This window comes from Pan paniscus, chromosome 12 (genome assembly GCF_029289425.2).
Source record: "Pan paniscus chromosome 12, NHGRI_mPanPan1-v2.0_pri, whole genome shotgun sequence".
NCBI lineage: Eukaryota > Metazoa > Chordata > Mammalia > Primates > Hominidae > Pan > Pan paniscus.
Window position 1 is genome coordinate 34,478,412 of NC_073261.2, and position 25,578 is coordinate 34,503,989.

Consider the following 25,578-nt stretch of genomic DNA (forward strand, 5'->3'; position numbering starts at 1 on the left):
GAGCTCAATTAACACCCAGCAACAGACTAATTATTAATAAACCAGAATCTTCAGTATTAGGCTTCAATCATTGGCAATTTTTTTTTTTTTTTTTTTTTGACGCACAGTCTCCCACTGTCGCCCAGGCTGAAGTCCTGAGGCCAGAATGAGACTAGGACATGGTTCCTTTGCCTAAGTAAAGTGAGGCAGACAATGGAATACTTCAGACTTCAAATTAGTATGGTAAGTGCTATGAAGAGTATGATTAGAGTTCATTATTTACCCAGAAAAGGGTCACTCAGCCCAGCCTGGGAGTTAGAGAAGGTTTCCTGAAGTCTTGACATGTGAGTCATGAAAGGACATAAGGAGTTAACCACGTGACAAAATAAGCTAAGGGAATTCTCAACAAAAGACAAAATATTGGCAAAGGCTTTTAGGCATATACTAGCTTAGTATTATTGGGAGAATGTAATGATTTTCTGTATTTCAAAAGTGTAAAATACAAAGTGGGCCATGGTATGAGATAAACCAGTAAATATGTTCTGGAAACAGATCATAGAAGGGTGTGTATGCTGTCCTAAGGAGCTTAAACTTCAACTTCAGTTCATGGGAGCCAATGACAAGATCTGAGCAGGGAAAGGATGTGGCTAGAGGGGCATTTTAGACAGACAAGATCCTCTGTGGATTACACCTAGGCTAAGCAACGGGTTAAAGTTGTTGTCTTAAGACAATAATCCAGGTAAAAGATAATAAAGTTTTAAATTAGGATGTTAGTAGGAATGAGGAAGAGGGATGGATTTCAGAAATAGTAAGGAAATGTATTAGCAGGACTTGATTAGTGATTGACTTGGGGAAGGAGGGGAAGATAGAGTTCAGGATGACTCCGAGACTGTCTGGTGTCGGTGGCTAATGACTGAAGCTATTAATAGAGGTAGGAAATGCAGACCAAAAGCAGGCCCGGGGTGAGAGATGATAAATTTGAATTTTAACATGTTGAGTTTGGACATCCAGGATGAAATAACCACAAAACATTTAAATATACGAATCTGAAAAGGTAAGCATCATAAGCATATGAGCTATTGGTAAAATTCTGATACTTAATGAAGTCTCGCAGGGAGGCAGTACAGAGGCAAGCAATGAGCTGAGGATAAAACATAGGGAAATATTATTTAAATAAAGATGAAAGAAAAGGAGCCCACAAAGGAAGCTGAAAAGGCATAGTCAAAAAAAGAGGCTTGCCAAAGTGCCACCTTTTAAGCCCTGCTGTTACACTTTATAAGGAAACTTTTGGTTACCTGGGATTGCATGCATTTATAAAAGTTTCTATTATTAGGAAGACAATAATAATGATAAGGCTCTTTCTCATTGTTGTCAGCGAAATTTATCTATTTAATTATAGAACCTAGTTCCAGGATGCTTAATCTGAAGTGTATACTTGGGGCAAAATGAATTATATTTTAATAATAATCTGGAAGTTTTCTCTCTAACTTGACATATTTTAATTCTTGCTAGATTTTCAAAATGTCATACCTCGAACCACCACCAGATGGCTATGAGAATGTTACAAATATTGTGCCACCATATAATGCTTTCTCAGCCCAAGGCATGCCAGAGGTAAAATAAAATACATTTGTAACCCAAGTCTTTAAATGGTTCTTTTGCTATATAAAACCTGTATAGAGGACTAAAACCAAGGAAATTGGGTGAATCATTCATGCGGATTCATTGTTTGATATTCAGTACTATGAAAACCTCATCCCGCAAATTTAAAAAATTATAATAAAATAGAAAAGAACACCAGACAGAGAAAAAAGAAACAAAACAAATACATTAAAAACTGACCCTGCTGAAGCAGATGCCACTCGTTGAAATAACAAAGAAACTGCTGAACACGCCTTTAATTCAGCGAGGCAGTAGGTGTTTTTTTCTTTGTTTTTGTTTCTTTTTTTTTTTTTTTTGAGATGGAGTTTCGCTCTTGTCACCCAGGCTGGAGTGTAGTGGCACAATCTGGGCTCACTGCAACCTCCGCCTCCCAGGTCCAAGCAATTCTCTTGCCTCAGCCTCCTGAGTAGCTGGGATCACAGGTGCACACCACCACAGCCTGCTAATTTTGTATTTTTTTTAGTGGAGGCGGGGTTTCTCTATGTTGGTCAGGCTAGTCTCGAACTCCCAACCTCAGGTGGTCTGCTCACCTCGGCCTCCCAAAGTGCTGGGATTACAGGCGTGAGCCACCACGTTAAAAAGGGAAATTTCCTATTTGCCCTCTAAAGGTTTGCAGAAAATGAATGGACAAAACATAAATTAATAGAAGAAAGAGGCAAAAAAAAATTCTGTAAAATGTAGGCGAAAAATCACAGGGTCTCACTCAGTTACCCAGCATGAAGTGCAGTGGTGTGATCATGGCTCCTTGCAACCTTGAATTCTCAAGCACAAGTGATTCTGCCCCCTAAGCCTATGGAGTAGCTGGGATCACAGGGGCATGCCACCATGCCCACATACATGGGTATTTGCTGGAGAGGAGATGGAGACTCTCTGTCCTGGATGTGAGACAGGTGGCTGGCATCTGGGTAAGGATGACATTCCCTCATTGCTAAAGAGTAAAAGAGGAAAGTGTCATGGATAGTGCAAGCAGGGACATGCCCTGACCTAGTGAAGTCCAGAAGGTTATATTGTCCTTCATAGGGGAGTGGGAAGAAGCAAGTGTAGGCAACCCAGGGGAAATAAATGACCTAAAATAAAAGAAATAGATCATCAGAAGTGTAGACATATTAGTCAGGGTTCTCTAGAGTGACAGAATTAAAGGACTATATACATATATATATGAAGGGTAGTGAGATGGTTAATAATGACTGTCAACTTGATAGGATTGAGGGATATGAAGTATTGATCCAGGGTGTGTCTGTGAGAGTGTTGCCGAAAGAGATTAACATTTGAGTCAGTGGGCTGGGGAAGGCAGACCCACCCTTAATCTGGTGGGCACAATCTAATCTGCTGCCAGCAAATATAAAGCAGGCAGAAAAATTTGAAAAGGAGAGACTGGCCTAGCCTCCCAGCCTACATCTTTCTCCCATGCTGGTTTCTTCCTGCCCTCAAACATTGGACTCCATGGCTCTCCTTTCTCATCAGTTTGCAGACAGCCCATTGTGTAACTTATGATCCTGTAAGTTAATAAACTCCCCTTTGTAAATAAATATATATGTGTGTGTGTGTGTGCATATATATATATATATGTATGTGTGTGTTTATATATATATATGTATATATCCTGTTAGTTCTGTCCCTCTAGATGTCACTGGCTAATACAGGAAGTTTATTAAGTATTAACTCACACAGTCACCAAGTCTCACAATAGGCCATCCAGCCAGAGTTCCAAAACTGAAGAACTTGGAGTCCATGTTCGAGGGCAAGAAGCATCCAGCATGGGAGAAAGCTGTAGGCTGGGAGGCGAGGCCCGTCTCTTTTCACATTTTTCTGCCTGCTTATAGTATGGCTGGGTTGGCAGCTGATTGGATTGTGCCCACACAGATTAAGGGTGGGTCTGCCTTTCCCAGCCCACTGACTCACATGTTAATCTTTTTTTGGCAACACCCTCACAGACACACCCAGGATGAATACTTTACATCCTTCAATCCAATCAAGTTGACACTCATTATTAACCATCACAAGCCCACCCCTTGTGAACTTGAACCCACACACATCTCCTGAGATCATACATAATCTTAAAATACAGACAATAGTAAGGTCATAATTACCCCTAACATAATAAACTATCCTTCCTACAACTGGAAATGCACCCATCCCCAACCCAAATACTCTTACATAAAGTAAACAATACTTAAATGCTGATATGAGGTCAGCAAATCTATGTCACCTGATAAAGAAAAGGGAAAAGAAATGAGATATTTTCTTAGTACAAGTGCATACATGTACAAACATGTTTTTAACAAAAGAAGAAGGAAATACTCATGATAGTTCCAGTCCTCATTTCTGCAGCTGGTCAGCTGATCGTAGCTGGTATTGATAACTACTTTCTTCCACTATTTATTCTGTATTCCCTTTGCCTTCAGCAAGCACCTCAGCAGGTCGTGACCCGGAGAGGATCTGGACCATTTGTAGTCCTACCTGGATTGGGTATAGTTTCCCATTTACCTTAATCAGAGTGCATGATAATACCAAGACACGCCCTAATGGATCTCCTATATTCCATGCATACTCTTCCTCACTTCCGTTGTGGAGTAGCGGACTGACTTCATCTTGATAGTCTGGGTCAATCACTGCCGCCAACACTGTAACTCCATTCTTAGCTTGTTGACTTAAAGGTAGGAGGACCCCAAAGCGTCCAAGTGGCCATCTTAACTTCCAGTTTAATGGAATCGTTATTGTGTCTCCTGGTAGCAGCGTTCTTCCCTCTGGAGCTAAGATGACTAGTAAAGCAGAACCTAATGTCGTGGGAACAGAAAGCAAACATTTTGCCAGTGCGTCATAGTGAGTGGTTCCACTTTCACATCCACCCCTTGAATCCTGGATCTGTGAATCCTGGCTATGGGAGAAACAATACCATACATTGGGCGCTGATTCAGAGCACACATGGTCTTCTGGAGTATGGTGCCCCGGCCCGGCAAAGTATTGTAACCTAGTTGACATTGTAATCGCGACCTCAAAAGGCCGTCCCACCATTCTATCAATCCAGCTGCTTCAGGAAGATGGGAAATATGGTAAGACCAGTGAATTCCGTGAGCATGAGCCCACTGCCGCACTTCTTTACCTGTAAAGTGAGTGCTTGGTCAGAGGTAATGCTGTGTGGAATACCGTGATAGTGGATAAGGCATTCCTTGAGTCCATAAATGGTAGTCTTGGCAGAAGCATTGCATGCAGGTAGGCAAGCCCATATCCTGAGTAGGTGCCTGTTCCAATGAGGACAAACCTCTCTCCTTTCCATGGTGGAAGAGTTCCAATATAATCAACCTGCTACCGGGTAGCTGGTCGATCACCCCAGGAAATGATGCCATACAAAGGGTTCACTGTTAGTCTCTGCTGCTGCTGCTGGCAAATTGGGCACTCAGCAGTGGCCACAGACAGTTCATCCTTGGTGAGTGGAAGTCCACATTGCTGAATCCATGCATAGCCTCCATCCCTGCCACCATGGCCACTATGTTCATGGGCTCATTGGACAATGACAGGGGTGTCTGAGGAAAGAGGCTGAGTGGTATCCACAGAACGGGTCATCTTATCCACTTGATTATCAAAATCCTCCCCTGCTGAAGTCACTCGTTGGTCAACACTCACACAGGGTACAAATATCTTCAGTTTTTGACCACTCAGAGAGGTCCATCTACATACTCTTTCTCCAAGTTTCTTTGTCACCAATTTTCCAATCATGCTTCTTCCAAGTCCCTGACCATCCAGCCAAACCATTGGCTACAGCCCTTGAATCAGTAGATAACCGCACATCTGGAAATTTCTCCTTCCATGCAAAGTGCACAATCAGGTGCACTGCTCAATGTTCTGCCCACTGGGAAGATTGTCCTTCACCACTGTCCTTCAGGGATGTCCTAGAAAGGGGCTGTAGTGCTTCAGCTGTCCACTTTTGGGCAGTACCTGCCTATTGTGGAGAACCATCTGTGAACCAGGCCCTAGTCCTCCCTTCCTGTGTCAACTGCTCAAAGGCAAGTCCCCATGAGGTCATCAGTGCAGGCCGTGGGAGAGAAGGCAGGGTGGCAGGAGTAGAGACTGTGGGCATTTGAGCCACTTCCTCATGTAACTTACTTGTGCCCCCCAGGACCTGCTTGAGCCCAATCACTTATACACCATTTCCATTTGATGATGGAATGCTGCTGTGCATGACCCACTTTATGGCTACATGAGTCAGAAAGCACCCAGTTCACGATGGGCAGTTCAGGTCGCATGCTGACTTGTTGATTCTTGGTCAAATGTTCAGTTTCCACAAAAGCCCAGTATAGGACAAGAGCTGTCTCTCAAAAGGAGAGTAGTTAACTGGAGAAGATGACCGGGCCTTGCTGCAAAATACTAGAGGCCTCCACCATGATTCACCTATGGAGGCCTGCCAAAGCCTCAAAGCAGCATTCCTATCTGCCATGGACACCTCAGGGGGACCCAGCCTCCCCTTCATTCAAGGGGTTCTGGGTCTGTAAACTGGCTCAAGGCTGGAAATTGATTGAGGGGCCATGAATCTCTGTTTTTATGATTCCAATCAGTCTTTTATCTGTTTGACCTTAAGTTTCCTCCTTACATAAATTAAGTAGGAATGCATTAGTCTTCCTGTCAGTTTCACTTCTAGGAACACTGTGATTAGTTAGCCAATGCCAGAGCTCTACATGAGTCAGACTGTTCAGATTGCTGCTTTGTCTTTTCTGCCCATTACGGTAGCTACGCCCACCGTGCCTTTGAGGGTTGAGTGCTGCCACTTGGCCCCTGCCACTTCAGGATCCAATTATTCCAAATTGTATTTAACTTTTGTAACTGAGTGACTGCAGTTCTCACCATTAGATCTGACATACAGAGAAGAGCCTTTACAGGGCTCTTCAAAGATGCAGGTTCTGTCCTCACAAATCTATTTTGCAAGGTGTTTGTCAAGGGTGTTAGGTACAGAGTCACTAAACTCCTTGCCTCTCATGAGCGATGATTCATTAGTGTCAAATGAATTTGTTTTGCATAGCTCTTTAAACCTTTCATGCCAAGAACTGTCAATATTCTCTACACTATTAAAAGTAGAGTCCTTAGCATTTTGGGATCTAATCATATTTAGCAGCCAAATCCAGAAACCCCAAAACCAACAAAAGAACTCCAACCTTAATATTCTGTTCCTGCAGAACCATTCCTGGTACCAAAATCTGTATTAGTGAGGGTTCTCTAGAGGGACAGAACTAATAAGTTCTATATATATATATATATATAATACATGGGTTTATTACATATTAACTTACAGGATCACAAGATCCCACCGTAGGCTGTCTGCAGGCATGAGGAGTGAGGAGCAAGGAGAGCCAGCTCGAGTCTCAAAACTAAAGAACTTGGAGTCCGATGTTCAAGGGTAGGAAGCATCCAGCACGGGAGAGATATGTAGGCTGGGAGGCTGGGCCAGACTCACTTTTTCACTTTTTTCTGCCTGCTTTATATTCACTGGCAGCTGATTAAATGGTGCCCATAGATTAAGTAGGGGGTCTGCCTTCCCCAGACTACTGACTCAAATATTAATCTCCTTTGGCAACACCCTCACAGACACACCCAGGAGCAATGCTTACATCCTTCAATGTAATCAAGTTGACAATCAGTATTAACTATCACAGGATTACAGACCTGAGCCATCACACACAGTGTTATTGTATATTTCATACAATTTCCTGATTTTCCCATGTTATCTGTGACTTAATAAAGTTTTTCAGCTATGACCCCAAACTGGTAATACTTGAAAGCACATTCAAATGTATTTTGCAACAATTCGTAACTGGCAAAATGTTGAGCCTTGTGGAAAGAGTCACCTTACTTCCCCGTCAGCTGTCAATTCCCCATCATTACTATCACTTCTGGGAGCACATTTTCCAAAACTCCTTTTCTCCCTATGGTTTCTCTAGAGTTGCTCCATGAGGTTACAATAAGTTACAACTAATTACTGTCATGAGATTGGGAAGTCAGAGTGGTGGATTCATGTACACTGACACCTGAAGTAAAACACATGCCGTTAGGTGTGGACTGGAGAATCACCTGGAGATGTGCTGCAGGCAGCTGAGAGGATCAGCACCCCCAGCCCTGGGCTTCCCAGACAGGACTGAGGATCATCACACGGTGTTCAGCACATACCACCAGGGGCAGGTGCATCCTGGCTTCTGAAGTAGCACCTGAGAATCCCCTGTGTCTAGTACCTGCTTCATGAATAACACTCCATAGGCTTCAGAAAGACTGTGATTTAGACTCTAATTTATTCAGCTTGAATAATTTCTCCTTGAAATACTGAGAATAGCTTCTCTTTTGCTGTACAAATTCCGATTATCCCATAACACAGACTCCTCAGCTGGACTTATCTCTCTTCTTTATTCAGTCAGGACAGGCATTGTCACGTTTTTTCTGCTGGGGATGAGGGCAAAAGAGGCTTAGGGTTCAGAGGAACCTCCCTGGCCTCCTCTAGGAAAATCTCCCGATGACTTTCCAAACCTGACTGAGTTTGAGAACTTCTCTCAGCAGATAGAAGCACCAGAAGGAGCATTGGGGCAGCCCAGCCTCACACATCTGCTTCCTTGGGGTTTATGTTATGACTTGTAACACTGTGGGAGGGGTACTGTCACTCTGTTGAGAGTAATAAGCTGCAAAATCTTCAGGCTGCAGGCTGCTGATGGTGAGAGTGTAATCTGTCCCAGACCCACTGTCACTGAACCGAGAGAGAATCCCACTTTGCAGACTGGATGCAGCATAGATCAGGAGCTTAGAAGTTTTCCCTGGTTTCTGCTGATACCAATTTAAATTATTGCTAATGCCCTGACTCGCCTGGCAAGTGATGGTGACTCTGTCTCCTACAGATGCAGACAGGGAGGATGGAGACTGGGTCATCTGGATGTCACATCTGGCACCTGAAGTTGGAAACATAAAAACAAATATTGTTGCAATTAATCATGTTATCAGAGGACTTCCCTGAAGTTCCAGACAGTACTGAGCACACTGACCGAGTATAATCCTAGTGTTCTCCTTCCTTACCTGGCAGCCAGAGCCCCAGGAGCCCCAGGAGCTGAGTGGGGGCCCTCACGTCCGTGCTGTGTCCTGACTGGGGCTGACTCCTGCACCGGGTGTGACCAGCCTATAAGAAGTCTTCAGGGCAGGGGGCTGTGCTCTAGGAACAGGCAAATCAGCAGGGGATGGGGCAGGCTGAGCACAGCCGCAGGGCTGGCTCATCTCAGTAACTCAGCACACGGGCGCAGTATCCCCAGAGTCCCAGGTCAGACCAGGGCAGCACAGATTTACCTTGAAAGAGTACACTTCTCATTGGTGGCCATACCATTACAGAACATATGTTTGGAGTGAATTTTCAAAATTTTAAATCAACCTAAGACTAGATTAAATAATATATTTATACTTGTATTAGGAGTGTATAGGAAAGCATCATTTTTGGCAGAAAATTTACAATAAAGTTATAGAGTGTGGGGCTGTCAGAAATTTCAGTTAGTCTCAAAGGAATTTGATGAGGGTAAAAGTATTTAGTGCTATAATAACAATGTCTCTGTCAGTGTGAAATTGCTTCTTTTTTGAAATGAATATAAAAAGAATTTATCAGAAGCATCTTTAATAAATTCAATAGAATTTACTAACAAACTTAAGACATTGTTCCTAGGAGTAAAAGGAAAAACAATTCTCTGAAGATGCACAAAGATGATAACTGTGTCACGCATAGATCTGCCGTTATCCAGAGCTATGGGTCTATTTAAGACCCAGGGGCGATGAGAGCTCGACTGTGTGGTAGATAGAGCTCCCTCTCCCCTCTCCCCTTTCCCCTCTCCCCTCCCCCCTCCCCCCTCTCCCCTCTCCCCTCTCCCCTCTCCCCTCTCCCCTCTTTCCACGGTCTCCCTCTGATGCCGAGCCGAAGCTGGACGGTACTGCTGCCATCTCAGCTCACTGCAACCTCCCTGCCCGATTCTCCTGCTTCAGCCTGCCGAGTGCCTGCGATTGCAGGCGTGCGCCGCCACGCCTGACTGGTTTTCGTATTTTTTTGGTGGAGACGGGGTTTCGATGTGTCGGCTGGGCTGGTCTCCAGCTCCTAACCGCGAGTGATCCGCCAGCCTCGGCCTCCCGAGGTGCCGGGATTGCAGACGGAGTCTCGTTAACTCAGTGCTCAATGGCGCCCAGGCTGGAGTGCAGTGGCGTGATCTCGGCTCGCTACAACCACCTCCCAGCCGCCTGCCTTGGCCTCCCTAAGTGCCGAGATTGCAGCCTCTGCCTGGCAGCCACCCCGTCTGGGAAGTGAGGAGCGTCTCCGCCTGACTGCCCATCGTCTGGGATGTGAGGAGCCCCTCTGCCTGGCTGCCCAGTCTGGAAAGTGAGGAGCGTCTCTGCCCAGCCGCCATCCCATCTAGGAAGTGAGGAGTGCCTCTTCCCGGCCGCCATCACATCTGGGAAGTGAGGAGCGTCTCTGCCCGGTCGCCCATCGTCTGAGATGTGGGGAGCACCTCTGCCCTGCCGCCCCGTCCGGGATGTGAGGAGTGTCTCTGCCCGGCCGCCCTGTCTGAGAAGTGAGGAGACCCTCTGCATGGCAACCGCCCTGTCTGAGAAGTGAGGAGCCCCTCCGCCCGGCAGCCACCCTGTCTGAGAAGTGAGGAGCGTCCTCCCTCCTCGTCTGGGAGGGAGGTGGGGGGGTCAGCCCCCGGCCCGGCCAGCCGCCCCGTCCGGGAGGGAGGTGGGGGGGTTAGCCCCCCGCCTGGCCAGCCGCCCCATCCGGGAGGTGAGGGGCGCCTCTGCCCGGCCGCCCCTTCTGGGAAGTGAGGAGCCCCTCTGCCCGGCCAGCCGCCCCGTCTGGGAGGGAGGTGGGGGGGTCAGCCCGCGGCCCGGCCAGCCGCCCCGTCCGGGAGGGAGGTGGGGGGGTTAGCCCCCCGCCTGGCCAGCCGCCCCATCCGGGAGGTGAGGGGCGCCTCTGCCCGGCCGCCCCTTCTGGGAAGTGAGGAGCCCCTCTGCCCGGCCAGCCGCCCCATCTGGGAGGGAGGTGGGGGGGTCAGCCCCCCGCCCGGCCAGCCGCCCCATCCGGGAGGGAGGTGGGGGGGTCAGCCCCCCGCCCGGCCAGCCGCCCCGTCCGGGAGGGAGGTGGGGGGGTCAGCCCCCCGCCCGGCCAGCCGCCCCGTCCGGGAGGGAGGTGGGGGGTCAGCCCCCCGCCCGGCCAGCCGCCCCGTCCGGGAGGGAGGTGGGGGGGTCAGCCCCCCGCCCGGCCAGCCGCCCCGTCCGGGAGGGAGGTGGGGGGGTCAGCCCCCGCCCGGCCAGCCGCCCCGTCCGGGAGGGAGGTGGGGGTGTCAGCCCCCCGCCCGGCCAGCCGCCCCGTCCGGGAGGGAGGTGGGGGGGTCAGCCCCCCGCCCGGCCAGCCGCCCCGTCCAGGAGGGAGGTGGGGGGGTCAGCCCCCTGCCTGGCCAGCCGCCCTGTCCGGGAGGTGAGGGGTGCCTCTGCCTGGCTGCCCCTACCGGGAAGTGAGGAGCCCCTCTGCCTGGCCAGCCGCCCCCTCTGGGAGGGAGGTGGGGGGGTCAGCCCCCCGCCGGGCCAGCCGCCTCGTCGGGGAAGTGAGGGGCGCCTCTGCCCGGCCGCCCCTACTGGGAAGTGAGGAGCCCCTCTGCCCGGCCAGCCGCCCTGTCCAGGAGGGAGGTGGGGGGTCAGCACCCCGCCCGGCCAGCCGCCCCGTCCGGGAGGGAGGTGGGGGGGGTCAGCCCCCCGCCCGGCCAGCCGCCCCGTCCGGGAGGTGAGGGGCGCTTCTGCCCGGCCGCCCCTACTGGGAAGTGAGGAGCTCCTCTGCCCGGCCACCACCCCATCTGGGAGGTGTACTCAACAGCTCATTGAGAACGGGCCATAAAGACAATGGCGGTTTTGTGGAATAGAAAGGGGGGAAAGGTGGGGAAAAGATTGAGAAATCGGATGGTTGCTGTGTCTGTGTAGAAAGAGGTAGACATGGGAGACTTTTCATTTTGTTCTGTACTAAGAAAAATTCTTCTGCCTTGGGATCCTGTTGATCTGTGACCTTACCCCCAACCCTGTGCTCTCTGAAACATGTGCTGTATCCACTCAGGGTTGAATGGATTAAGGGCGGTGCAAGATGTGCTTTGTTAAACAGATGCTTGAAGGCAGCATGTTCATTAAGAGTCATCACCACTCCTTAATCTCAAGTACCCAGGGACACAAACACTGCGGAAGGCCGCAGGGTCCTCTGCCTAGGAAAACCAGAGAACTTTGTTCACTTGTTTATCTGCTGACCTTCCCTCCACTATTGTCCTGTGACCCTGCCAAATCCCCCTCTGCGAGAAACACCCAAGAATGATCAATAAAAAAGAAAAAAAAAAAAAAAAGACCCAGGGGCTAAATGGGCTGCACCTTATTCTTGGCGTGATGATCCCCATATTCTATCCCCTTTCCTGCCTTTGGTATAATTTCTTATGGTTCTCCAACATGGAGAGCTGACTAGTAATACCAGGTCTCATTATTTCAAAATCTCTGTTTCACTCGTGGACTATAGGAGCCTGGATTAAAATCAACTTGAAGCCCTCTATCAATCTAGGCTCAAATAGTCAATTGTTTCAAAGTAGGATGACAAAGGCCACATCCCCTGAGTAATGCTCTGAGCTGCGCTCCCCACCAGCCTGTTCCTGGGGTCTCAGGAGCATCTGCCCTAGAGTCTGGCTTTCTGGAGAGCAGGTGAGGGGGGAAAAGCCAGGTCAGTGAACCTCTGTCCTTAGCGAGGGCAGCTGCTGCCTAATGCATGTTCTTGCCATGCACCAGGGCATCATCCTGACCCAGATGCCAGCCACTCTGTCTCACATCCATTTAGAGAGAATCTCCATCTTCTGCCAAGACACTGCCCATGTAGATGAAAAAGTGTTTTGCATCCAAACATATCTTAAGCACTGATTTGCACCTCAATATTTCACACAGATGCCTTTGCCCAGGGCGTGTTGGCCTGGCTCAACAGCAGGGGAAGTGGAGCCAATTACATCAGTGTCAGTGGACTGAGAAATACGCCAGGGAGTAGTTCTCATGCACGACTACCAGTGGCCAGACCAAGGTAGTGCAGCCTGTGCACAAACCTCCTCCTGCTTTTCCAGAGGACTGGATTTCTGGGAAATGGCTACCGAACAGGCTGCCAGGATCCATATATCCAGATTCAGAGAGCTACATCTCTGGATTCAAATGTGCTTTTTCTTTGTGCATAATTTTAGCAGTCATTGTTATTACGCCTTGGGGATTCTAGTCATTATACTTCAGCTGACTCTCTATGGCCCTTTCTCCCCTTCACTGCTCTGTCTGAACCTGGGGAAGCAGCTCAGGCTGCAAATGAGGCAGACCTCATGGCCTGGAATTAGCATCCCCTAGGACGGCTGCCAATCAGTGATGACAAAGGAGGTGTACACATCCCCCAGCTCCCTCACCTCTCAGGTGGAATAACAGAGGCATTTTTCCTGTGTTTCTATGTGGGCTTGAGCTCTCGTCATCCTCAGAGGTGGCTCCTTCTGAGGCACCTTTCACTTTCCCTTTCCCTCCTCCCCTCCCTTGCTCACTTGCTTGTTTCCCGCACTTTGTAAATATACTGCCTGCATGCGAATCTTTGGCATCCTTCTCACTGAGGGGACCCAACCTAATGCATTGGAAAAATCCTCATTCTTGGAGGGCATCGTTGGTTTGAATTAGTGCCACTTCTCATGTTTTAATGCATAGGGAAATTCCAAAAATTTAGGAAATCTTTAAATTCCCTTTGCCAATCTTTCTTAGATTTGATTTTAGCAGAGATTCATTTTCTCTAGGTCACAAAATCACAGAAGCCTTCCACAAATGGCTACACAACATAGAGTCCACATAGAGCAGAGACTCAGAATCTCCCACGATTTGACATCCACACATCAGACAGTCCTAGAGTCTCAGGTTTTTTCTAGGTCGATCGCCTCGTAAATCTGCCTTGTGATATTTTTATTCTACCTTAGGGGAAGACCATTGTGTGGATGACGAGGGTTGTTTGTGGAATGAATAATACACCCACTAAAAACATCATTGTCCTAATATCTGGAATCTATGATCATTACTTATGAATATGTCAAAAATAACTTGGCAGACATGGTTGAGAATTTTGGGGTCAGGAGAGTATCCTGAATTATCTTGGTGAGACCATCATAGTCACAAGGGTCCTTATAATAGGGAAGGAGGAAGGTAACAGCCAGAGAGGACCTGGGACAACGGACAGGGAAACTGGAGTGATGGAGGGAGGGGCCATGCTGCTAGGAATGTGGGAACATCAGAAAGATGGAATGCTCGATATTGGATTCTCTCTCTTGAAGCCTAGAATGAATAGAGCCCTATTACTCCTTGATTTTACTTCATTGAGACTTCTGACCTCCAGAAATGTAAGATAATACACTTGTGTTATGTGGAGCAGTAAGGTTGTGGTAATTCGTTACAGCAGCAACAGGAAACCAATGCAAGGGGAAGGGGTGTGTTTTACTTCCCTAGTGTATCACTGTCCTCTGTTCTCCCAAATAGTTCTGTGTTGTTGTGTTTGCTGTCAATTTCAACAAGAGACAGAAAACATTTTTCTATGAGGAGAGCTAGCACCACAATTCTTCTTACGTAGAAAGTGTCTTGAGTAATTCTCTGGGTTAGGTCTTGTACAGTCTTGGTATCTGAGAGCCTGGAGGTCATCCCTCACAGCACATGAGAAGAGGAAGGGGCTGTGGGTTTGCTGTTTTAACATTTGTAGGGCAAATTAGATGTACAAGACCCATTCTTTTTATTATTATTATTATTGTTCTTTAAGTTCTAGGGTACATGTGCACAACGTGCAGGTTTGTTACATGTGTATACATGTGCCATGTTGGTGTGCTGCACCCATTAACTCGTCATTTACATTAGGTGTACCTCCTAATGCTATCCCTCCCCCCTCCCCCCACCCCACGACAGGCCCTGGTGTGTGATGTTCCCCTTCCTGTGTCCATGTGTTCTCATTGTTCAATTCCCACCTGTGAGTGAGAACATGCACTGATTGGTTTCTTTGTCCTTGAGATAGTTTGCTGAGAATGATGGTTTCCAGCTTCATCCATGTCCCTACAAAGGACATGAACTCATCCTTTTTTATGGCTGCAAGCGAGGACTGAGTCAGAGAGATGGGGATGGCAGAGGAGACAAAATGTGGTCAGGGCCGTGTAAGATGTGACCCTGCTGCCATATCTGAAAGAAAGGCTGTTGGTGTTTGTAAAGGCTTTGGGCAAATTGTGCTTTGTAGACAAAACTGTAGAAGGGTCTGGGTTTAAGCTTAGTGTCAGCGTGATGAGGACTAGAGGTTGCAGTGAGCTTGTGTTAAGAAATCCACCCTGCACTTCTGGCTTTGTCTCTTTCCTGGTTTTATAGGTGGTGGTTCCTCTATGGAATGAACGTGGCTCTGTGGAAGGAACATAGTTAAGGTCAGACAGACCTAGATTCCAAGTTCAGCTTCAACAACTGCTGACCACGTGACTTTTATGCAAATCAGCCATGTGCTGTCATGAACAGTTTCCTCATGTGTGAAATGGGGCACTGAGGATGTGAAGGGGTGTCCTGAGGGTTCCGCCAGCTGATGCACCATGAAGTGTACATACATGTATAGACAGACACACACACATACATGAGAAGAGTATCTAGTGCCCCTTTTATGCCTTCTTGAGTAACTCAGAATGTTATGTGAGATATTAACAGTCATATGTCATTTTCAACTAAAATTATCAATATTTATCTTATAACTAACAGATGCTTCTCTGTACACTGTAGGTTTCATGTACATTTCTTCAATCACAAAATTTTTCACCAATCTATTTACGTCTAGTATCAGAAAGTTAAGCAAGGAGATTGCAAACCAACACAACACCTTTAGTCTGGATTTTCCCGGAGCCCCATTTGTGTTAGTGTCCTCGGGCTACTGTAACAAGTTCTCAAAAATGTGGTAGCTTCAAACAACAGGAATGGAATCTCTCATAGTTCAGAAGTCCAGATCAGTTTCACTGGGCTAAGATCTTGGAGTCATCAGTTCTGGCTCCTTCTGAAGCTCTAGGGAGCAGTCTGATTTAGCTCTTCCAGCTTCTGGTGGCTTCTCTCTCCCGGGATGTGGACACATCACTGCAATCTCTGTCTCTGTGTTCACACTGCCTTCTCCACTTCAGTCTATGCTAAATCTCTCTCTACCTCTTGTTTGTTTTTTAGGACACTTGAGTTTGCATTTAAGTCCCAGTTGATTAATCTAAGACCATCTCCCTGTTTCAAGCTCCTTAATTTACACCTGCAAAAGCTGTTTTCCCAAATGAGATACATGCATAGTCTTCTTGGAATGAAACCTCACTATTTGGGGATGATACTCAGTACTACACCATTACATAACCAGGTCTCAGTGTTAGTCCTGTACATACATCACAATCTCTCTCTCTCTCTCTCTCTCAATGTCCACACACCCTGGCTTCCTCCTTTTCTCAGTGTCATCAATCTCTTCAATTCCTTAAGTGTATCCAGTGATACCTATAAACAAATAAGTATCTGAGAAAAGTCTCAATCAGTTTAGAAATTTATTTGGTCAAAGTTAAAGAAATATCAGTGAAACAGCCTCAGGAGGTCTTGAGAATGTGTGTCAAAGGTCGTCGGGCTACAGGTTGGTTTTACAGGTTTTAGGGAGACATAAGATATCAATCAATACGTGTAAGCTGTACATTGCTTTGATATGGAAAGGCATGACAGCCCGAAGGAGGGGGGATGTTGGGGACTTCCAGGTCATAGGTGGATTCAAAGATTTCATAGGTGGTTGAAAGAGTTTATCTAATGACCTGTAATCAACACAAGGGAGTTTCTGGGTTTAGAAAAAGGGTTTTGGAGCCAAGGTTGCATCATGCAGATGAAGCCTCCAGGTAGCAGGCTTCAGAGAGAATAGATTGTAATTGTTTCTTAGTAGACTTAAAAGGTGCCAAACTCTTAGTTAAATCTCTCTGGGTCAGGAAAGAGACTTAAAAAGGAGTCTCTACAGAATGTAGATTTTTCCCACAAGAACCAGCTTTGCAGAGGCATTTTTAAATACATTAAATAACAATAGCTTGGGGAAAATACTTTGATTTCTCTTAGGACGTGGTATCTGTCACATTAGTATCTTATTGCTATAAAGAGTTTTCTTTGTCAGTCTCAAGGTCTCTGTCTTCATATTAAAAGCTGGTCAGTTGTGCCTGAATTTTAAAGGGAAGAGGGTAAGTTAAGGCATATCCAACCATCCGTTCCGATCATGGACTGCATTGTATTTCAGGTTGTGTCCTTCGTTGAGAGGAGGAGTTCATTCAGTTGGTTAGGGAGCTTAGAGTTTCATTTTTGGTTTACACACCTATGTCCAGGTAAGAGCGCCCCACACAGGAGGGCTTGCTCAGAACCTGGCTTGCAGGGCTTGCTTACAGACCTTCTGTGTCTCCGGTTGTCATGCACAAGGAAGGACACAGCCAATGACAACCCTCAGCCATCCGGGGAGAAGCTGTGTCTGCAGAGGACGGTCATGAGCTGTGAGTCTAGAGACCTGTGATTGTCTTCAGGGGCCTGTGGTCCTCAGCTTTCATAGGAGTTGTGGGGGCACTGGCTCAAATAGCATCCACCAGGATTCGAATCAGAATATCTCATTCACAGAATGCAGTGGGTGATATGACAGTACAGAGGGACTCTGTGGGGCCAGCTGCATGGAGCACTCTGGGAGAGTCACTGGCACCCGTGCTAGACAGATCTTCATTCAACTTCTGGAGCACACGGATTTAGATCTGTTTACATCATTTTGAAAGACCATTTATCATTCTGAAGGAAACCACTGTAATTAACTAAGGTAACATCTTTAATAGGTAGAAAGAAAAAAATGATTATTTTATTGCCAAGATGATTACAAGAAAAGAAACAAACAAAAATAGCATGAGGGAAAGAACAACACTAGACTGAGGGCTTTGGGTAAGAGGTTGAGACTTAGTAGTGAATGCCCTGGACCATCTTCTGTCAAAAGGGAGGGACAATCAGCAAAGGGAAATATGCAGTAGAGGCAAAATCTTGGTTAGTAAAAGAATCCTAAGAGAAAACAAGAAGTCTCCTTCCTGAGCATCATGTTGGTGTCGGGAAGATGCACATAATCCCCCCATTGCATGTCTTACACTTTTCAGCAATTAGGGCTCAGCACGAATTTAGAAGACACCATTCACTTCACAGCAGATGGGGACACAGTCAAGGCAGCGGTGAGAGGCAAGGCTGGGCTTTCAGTCTCAGAGCACAGAGCAGGTTCCCCATTACTCCGCACCCTGGTGTCTCCTCCCAGATGTTCCAGATGTTCCACCTCATTCTTGCCTTAAGGGCTCCAAGTTGTTAATGGGACAGTAGCCCTCTTCCTTTCCCAGGGTTTCTAAGAATTTGGCTCTCTTTTGTGTATTGCGGGGTTTGTTTGCCATCTAGAGGCAGGTTTTTGGCATAGCAACTTATAGGCTTTTTCTACTTGATAGCGAAAATAAATACATAAATAAATTCATCATAAATAATAAATTGACTTAATGCATTCAATCTGTAAAAAAAAATAAGGTCAGTTTGAGAGCTTAAAAGGAGCCTGATGAGGTTAAAAACACAAATTACCTTTAGTAAAGAGCAGTTGGAGCAATAGATGATTCTTTCTTTAATCAATGACATTTTAGGAGTAACTAATGGTAAATAAAACTTGAAATAAGATGATAAACTATAATTTTATATGCAAAAAAATATTTCCAAGAACCATACAAATACATTTTCAGATTAAAACAAAAAATGTGGGTTTATCATCATATCCGCTAAATGGAAGATTTCTCAAATGTGTGCTTGGAGCAAAAATAACACTTATCCCTATTTGAAAGTTCAAGATTTTTGAGCTTTCGAAGAAAACAGCTTTCCCTTCACGCTGTTCCACTCACACTTCTGAGGATGGCCATGGGGCAAAAAGCCACGGCGGCGGGGGGCAAAAAGCCACGGCGGCGGGAGGGGGGCAAAAAGCCGCGGCGGCGGGGGGGAGGGGCAAAAAGCCGCCGCGGGCAAATGGGCAAATAACCGCGGTAGCGGGGGAGCAAAAAGCCGCGGCGACGGGGGGCAAAAAAGCCGTGACGTCCGGGGGTCAAAAAGCTGCGGCGGCGGGAGGCAAAAAGCCGCGGCGGTGGGGGGACAAAAAGCCGGGTCGAGCAAAAAGCCGCGGCGGCGGCAGGGGGTAAAAAGCCGGGTCGAGCAAAAAGCCGCGGCGGCGGCAGGGGGTAAAAAGCCGCAGCGGGCAGAAAGCCGCGGCGGTGGGGGGCAAAAAGCCACGGCAGCGGGGGTGAAAAAGCCGCGGCGGTGGGGGGAGGGCAAAAAGCCGCAGCGACAAAAAGCCGCGGCGCGCAAAAAGCCAAGGTGGCGGGGCGGGAAAAAGCCGCGGCGGGCAAAAAGCCACGGCGGCGGGGGTGAAAAAGCCTTGGCAGCGGGGGGGCGGGGGCAAAAAGCCGGGGCCGGCAAAAAGCCGCGGCGGCAGGGGTGCAAAAAGCCGCGGCGACGGGGGTGAAAAAGCCGCAGCGGGCAAAAAGCCGCGGCGGCAAAAAGCCACGGCATCGGGAGTGAAAAAGCCGCGGTGGGGGGGCAAAAAGCCGGGTCGAGCAAAAAGCCGCGGCGGCGGCGGCGGCGGGTAAAAAGCCGCGGAGGACAAAAAGCCGCGGTGGCGGTAGGGCAAAACCCCGCGGCGGTGGAGGGGGGCAAAAAGCCGGGTCGAGCAAAAAGCCGCGGCGGCGGCGGGGGGTAAAAAGCCGCGGTGGGCAGAAAGCCGCGGCGGCGGGGGTGCAAAAAGTCGCGACGGGCAAATAACCGCGGCACCGGGGGTGGGGGGGGGGGGGAAGCCGCGGCGGCAAAAAGCCGCGGCGGGCAACTAACCGCGGCACCGGGGGGGGCCAAAAAGCCGCGGAGGGCAAAAAGCCGCGTCGGCGGGGGGAGCAAAAAGCCGGGGCGGGCAAAAAGACGCGGCGGCTAGGGGGAAAAAGCCGGGGCAGTCAAAAAGACGCGGTGGCGGGGGGCAAAAAGCTGCGGCGGGCAAATAACCGCGGCACCGGGGGTGGGGGGTGCAAAAAGCCGCGGGGGCGGGGGGGCAAAAAGCCGAGGCGGCTGGCAGAAAGCCGCGGGGGTGCAAAAAGCCGCGGCGGGCAGAGAGGCGCGGCACCGGGCGGGGGGGCGGGTGGCAAAAAGCCGCGTCGGCGAGGGGGGCGGGGCAAAAAGCCGGGTCGGGCAAAAAGCCACGGCGGCGGGGGTGCAAAAAGCCGCGGCGGGCAGAGAGGCGCGGCGGCGGGGGACAAAAAGCCACGGTGGCGGGGGGGGCAAAATGCCGGGTCGGGCAAAAATCCGCGGCGGCAAAAAGCCACGGTGGCGGGGGTGCAAAAAGCCGCGGCGGCGGCGGGGGGTAAAAAGCCGCGGCGGGCAGAGAGGCGCAGCGGCGGGGGGCAAAAAGCCGCGGCGGGCAAAAAGCCTCGGCGGCGGGGGGCAAAAAGCCGCGGCGGCGGGGGGCAAAAAGCTGCGGCGGGGTGGCAAAAAGCCGCGGCGGCGGGGGTCAAAAAGCCGCGACTGGCAAAAACCCGCAGCGGCGGGCAGCAAAAAGCCGCGGGGGCGGGGGGGGCAAAAAGCCGCGGCGGCGGGGGTACGAAAAGCCGCAGCGGGCAGAAAGGCGCGGCGGCGGGGTCAAAAAGCCACAAGGGGCAAAAAGCCGCGACCAGCAAAAAGCCGCGGCGGCGGCGGGGAGCAAAAAGCCGTGGTGGGGTGGGGGGGGGGGGGGGAATCCGCCGCGGCGGGGGTCAAAAAGCCGCGGCGGCAAAAAGCCACGACGGCAGGGGTGCAAAAAGCCGTGGCGGGCATAAACCCGGGGTGGGGGGAGCAAAAAACCGCGGCGGGGAACAAGCCGCGGCGGGGAAAAAACCGCAGCGGGCAAAAAGCGGCGGCGGCGGGGGTGCAAAAAGCCGAGGCGCGCAAAAAGCCGCGGTGGTGGGGGGGCAAAAAGCCGCTGCGGCGGAGAGCAAAAAGCCCCGGCGACGTGGGGCAAAATAGTGGAGATGGGGTAGAAGGCCGGCACAGCTTGGCTTTGCTGGAGTGTGATATGATAGGAAATGTGCAGCCAAAGACAAAAAAAGATGTAAGTAGGCTTGACTCATTGCAGCCAAGAACCCAGATGTTATCTTGAGGGTTTTAACTAATAAGCAGTTTAAATCAGAACGACACATTCTGATTTGATTTTTGTATATTCACATTTGGCAGGCATAGGTACCGTTTGAAGAGAAAAAAGTCAGTAGATAGAGGTAACAAACTTAAATATGTGCCGAGTCTAGAAACAAGAGACTAGGGGGATAAGGACCTTTCGAAATAAAATGCAAGATTTGAAAACTGATTGGCTGGGGGATGAGGAAAAGGCAGGTCTTTAAGGTCAATCCCTGTTTTGCTTTAAGTTGTTAGGCGGTGGTTTTATCACATAATGTAGAATACGTCATTTCAGTTTTGAACATCTTGAGTTAAATTGTCCTAACATATCTTATGAATTTGATTTTCTTCCCTGGGAAGCTAATATTTCAAAAACTGAGAGTATATAGATTTCCAACTTGTATCCAATTTGTAAAACTATCTCTAGGCTGCTGATTTCAGGAGGAGGCTTATGAATATTCTATTTGCAGAGAATATATCAGGAGTTAACATCAGCCTCAATATTTGTGGACGACCAGTTAACTAAGCCACCTCTTAGTGTATTTAGATGGGAAATCTTAGCTGAAGATATTCAATAATGAACCAACAGTGACTAAAAAATTCAATATTTAAGTATATTTCATTGTAATTAATTTGAATTGAAGTAGCCGTATACAGCTAGTATTTACTACATTGAACAATGCAAATAAGAGGAAAAAATTAATAACCATCTCTAATACCACATGCCAAAATCCTCATCAATTTATTCTAGCTAAAGGAGTTGATCAGAAGCAGCAGTTGAAAGCACCAACTAAACCAGCTGGGGTTAGTTCACTGTCATTCTCTCAGAACCATCTCTTCTCTGAACAAAACAAGTACAAGAGTTCATTGTGAATCTGCATTCTCCTTGCCTATTTTAAGGTTTTGATGTTGACACTAATTTGTGAAATCCCTCCTGTGGTGTGATATTTCGTTTTCCTTGCTTTTTGTTAGGACAAGAATGCTTCAGCTCTTAATTTAAAATTATGTTTCTCCCTCCTAGGTTGAGTGAACTTAGAATGCATTCTCTGACATATCCAAGTTTTTGTTAATATGAATTTGGGGAAAAAAGCATACTTAATTAGCTAAGACTTCTTATTCTAGGCTTGACCCTGTGTTCGACATCTATTGAATTTGTAGTTGCATGGGCTGCTCTCTGACACTGGTTACTGACCTGGAAGCTATATTAACGTTAGGGGAGGTGGTGTATGAGCATTAGAGGTATCCTTGCAAGGAAAGACTTGTCTTATCTCAATACGTCTTTTTTTTTTTTGCACACAAGAAAGTCAGTGTTTGAGTCTTCTAAAATCTTCCTATTTCCAAGTTGCAGAGTACCATTGATTCCTAAACAAAGACCTAATTTTTGACTCAGAGACGTGGCAAGGTAGTGAATCACCATTATAATTTAACAATCTTCAAGATAAAATTATCTCTTTGATATTTAGATTTTGCCCAATTATTAAGATATTTGGGTGTTTCGTTAAGAATGGAAGACTCTAGTCTCTTGAGCAGAGACTATAAAGGCCTCAGATGATCATTTCTACTTTTATGCTCTTTTCTTTAACACCTTCAACACAGTTGGAAGCAGCCGATATTCCCCAGAGTTGTTGTGTTTTTTAAACCAAATGCATGGTTCAGTGGTAGAAAACTGAGCTGATCCAAGCTGTTTTCAGTAAACACTTCATTTCAGGTGACCTATTTCATATTAAATAATCTCTAGATCCTGTCTTCGAAACTAACTAGATCAGATAACCTACCCTGGATTTTCTCCTTTTAGGGTCTGTGAGCTGCAGTCACTTTTGTGAAAATGATTGCAATGACAAGATAGAGTTGTAGATGGGGAAAATGTTTTGACTAATTTAAGCATAGTGGTATTTCATATGAGAATTTAAGTTACACACATTTGAAAATTATAATGGAGTCTCTTGGCTGAGCTTTAAAAAAAATAGCGTTTAGGCTAAACAGGGAACTGCTACCTCTCCTAAAATCAGAAAGATGTTACAGTAATTCTCCATTCTCTAGAATTATCAGGAAGCACCTTTGCGATGATTTACTTTTGTTCTTGGGAGTGTGAGCCCGTGTAGTCTTGGAACCATCAATTAGAATGATGGCTTTCTGATCCCAAAGTCATTCGTTCTGAAAACAATATTTTTCATAAATGTGAAAGTGAGAAGTTTTGATCTTGCCACTCCCAAGTAACTCTCTTAATAAGAGGCATCAGCATGCTTCAGTGACAGCTGTCACTTTCCAGTGCTGAGAGTCGTCTTTGAGTTCTCCATTTCACTCCCTACACTCCAATTTAGCTGCAGTTCTCTTGGCCAGTCCTATGAAATACATCCATGGCCTAACGACTTCTCACCACTACTACCACTCATCCTGACAGCATTCTCACCTAAGTCACTACCTTTTTTCTCTGGATTAGAGTAGCCTCCCAATTTATTTGCTCACAAAACCTATTTATTCTACACGGTGCACCAGATACACCCCTTTGAAATGCAAACACAATCATGTTATTCTCTGGTGAAATTATCTAATATATTCCTATCGCATTTAAAATTAATTCAGAATAATCCCCTGATTATCAAAACCCTACATGCTCTTCCACAATATGGTTTACTTCCAAGATATCTCTTCAACTTTTTTTTCACTGTACTGAATTGGTGACTAAAAATCATATTTTTGTTTTTGCTCACAAAGTCTTGACTTGTAAATTTTTCAGTTTCTCCTTTATCCACAGGTAACTCTTTCCTCATAAGGCGAATTGCTTGCTTCCTTGAGTTCTGCTCTCAAAGATACCCTTCATTTTCTACCTAATATTAATAACTTTAATCATTCATTATTCCATTACTATGCTCTATAGTGTATACAATTTCTGTTCTTTGTCATGTTATTAACTAAATTATTTATTTGTTCCAGTAACGAATTCCATAAATATTGTACACATAAAAATTATGTTATTTTTATTGCTGTATGCTCAGCTGCCCAATAACAGTCTGAGGATTAACATATTTGTTAAATGCACAAATACGTTCTTTCACAAATATTAGTTTAATAATTTTATATTAAACTCCCTCCACACTTACAATATGAATTAGATAATTGAGAATAAACATTCCAGTGGAAAAAACTAAACAATTTGTTGTAAAACATCCTTAAAAGCATCAGAAAGTTAATACAGCAGTGAAGAATTACAGGACCAAATTAAGAATGGTATGGAAGCCTGTTTGTGAGGCTTATGTTTGGGTTATCTCTTTACTTAGAGAGACTATAAATCTCAAAAGAGGATTAAAGGGAGAAATAACCATATCAACTCACATGGTAAGGGTATTCAAACATCTCTTAGTAATGGAGAAAATTGAAAGAAAAGAAAAAAGGGAAAAGGAGAAAGAGAAACAGAGTGAAAGGGATAATGAAGGAGAGAAAGAAGAGAAAGGAAGAGGAAGAAAAGTAAAAAGGAGGAGGAGGGAGAGGGAGGAAGAAAGAAAGTTGAAAAGAAAGAATGCTAAAGTTTTCAACAACATAATTTATCCTTCTAGAATATGAATGTCGGTCTATTTGATGATGTCCCACAGATTCCTTAGTCTCTGCTCATTTTTTATCTGTTTCTCAGAGTCAATATTTTCCATTTTCTTATCTTCAAGCTCATGACTTCTTCTGTGTGTGCAAATATACTCTTAAATCCCTCTGGTGATTTTTAAATTTTTATCGTTGTAGTTTTCCACTCCAGAATTTCTGCTATCTCTATTGATATTCCTACTTTTTAATATTTTTTCTGAATCCTTTATTTCTTTGTTTATGTTTTCCTTGTGACATTTGAGTATAATTAAGAGAGTTGTTTTAAAGTGTTTGTCTAGTAAGTTTGAAGTCTGAGTTTCCTTAGAGATATTTTCTGTCAGTTTGTTTTGTTCCTTTGAATGAGCCATACTTTCCCGTTCTTTGTATGCCTTGTAACTTTTTTTGAAAACTGGGCATTATAATAATTATGATTACTATGTGGTTACTCTGTGAATCAGACCCTCTCCCACAAACACAGTAATGTTTTGGGGTTTTAAATTTTCTTTACTTATATTGTTAAGGTTTTTTTTTTTAGTGAAATTTTCCAAAGTGATTTACAAAACTGTTTGCTTTATAAGGTGTGGTCACGGAAGTCTTTTTGTTTCCTTAACAAATGTTAAGCTAATGTTTTGACAGTGATTTTCTTGTATGTCAGGAAGTAAGCAAACAGGCAAATGCAATAAAAACAAAAAGAAAAACAAGTAATCATTGTCCAGCAAAATATGTGTCTAGGCCATGCAGACTGGCTTTGTGCTGGGTTCTTTAAAGCCGGCACAAAGTGTGTGTTCACTCTTGCACTGAGTGAAGTTCAAGTTCACTCTTGCACAGAGCTTGCACTGAGGGGAAGGATGGGCCAAGGTAAAAGTGTAGGGTCTTCTTATGACATTTGTCAGCATGTGGCTTAACCTATGCATACATGTGACTTTCTAGACTCTCCCATGTACGTGAATGATTTTGAATGTCTTAGTTTTCCAAATACTCTTCTCCAACTTTTCTTCCTGTGCTGAAGGTGATCTACTTTATGTGTAAACTCTAATTTTTGCCCTAAGCATCTGTGGTTTGTTAGGTCTCCTTGCAGAGTTTCTCGATAATGTCCATTCCTTATCT

General features: G+C 46.5%; 1 gene segment (V, D, J or C); it reads right to left on the reverse strand.

Annotated features, from left to right (window-relative positions):
* Window positions 1-4,418: 4,418 nt before the first annotated feature.
* On the reverse strand, window positions 4,419-13,337 carry LOC129395813 (immunoglobulin kappa variable 1-27-like). The segment is given in 4 exon segments: window positions 4,419-4,612; window positions 8,274-8,561; window positions 8,686-8,785; window positions 13,224-13,337. Coding segments are annotated over 4 exon segments (696 nt in total).
* Window positions 13,338-25,578: the final 12,241 nt, after the last annotated feature.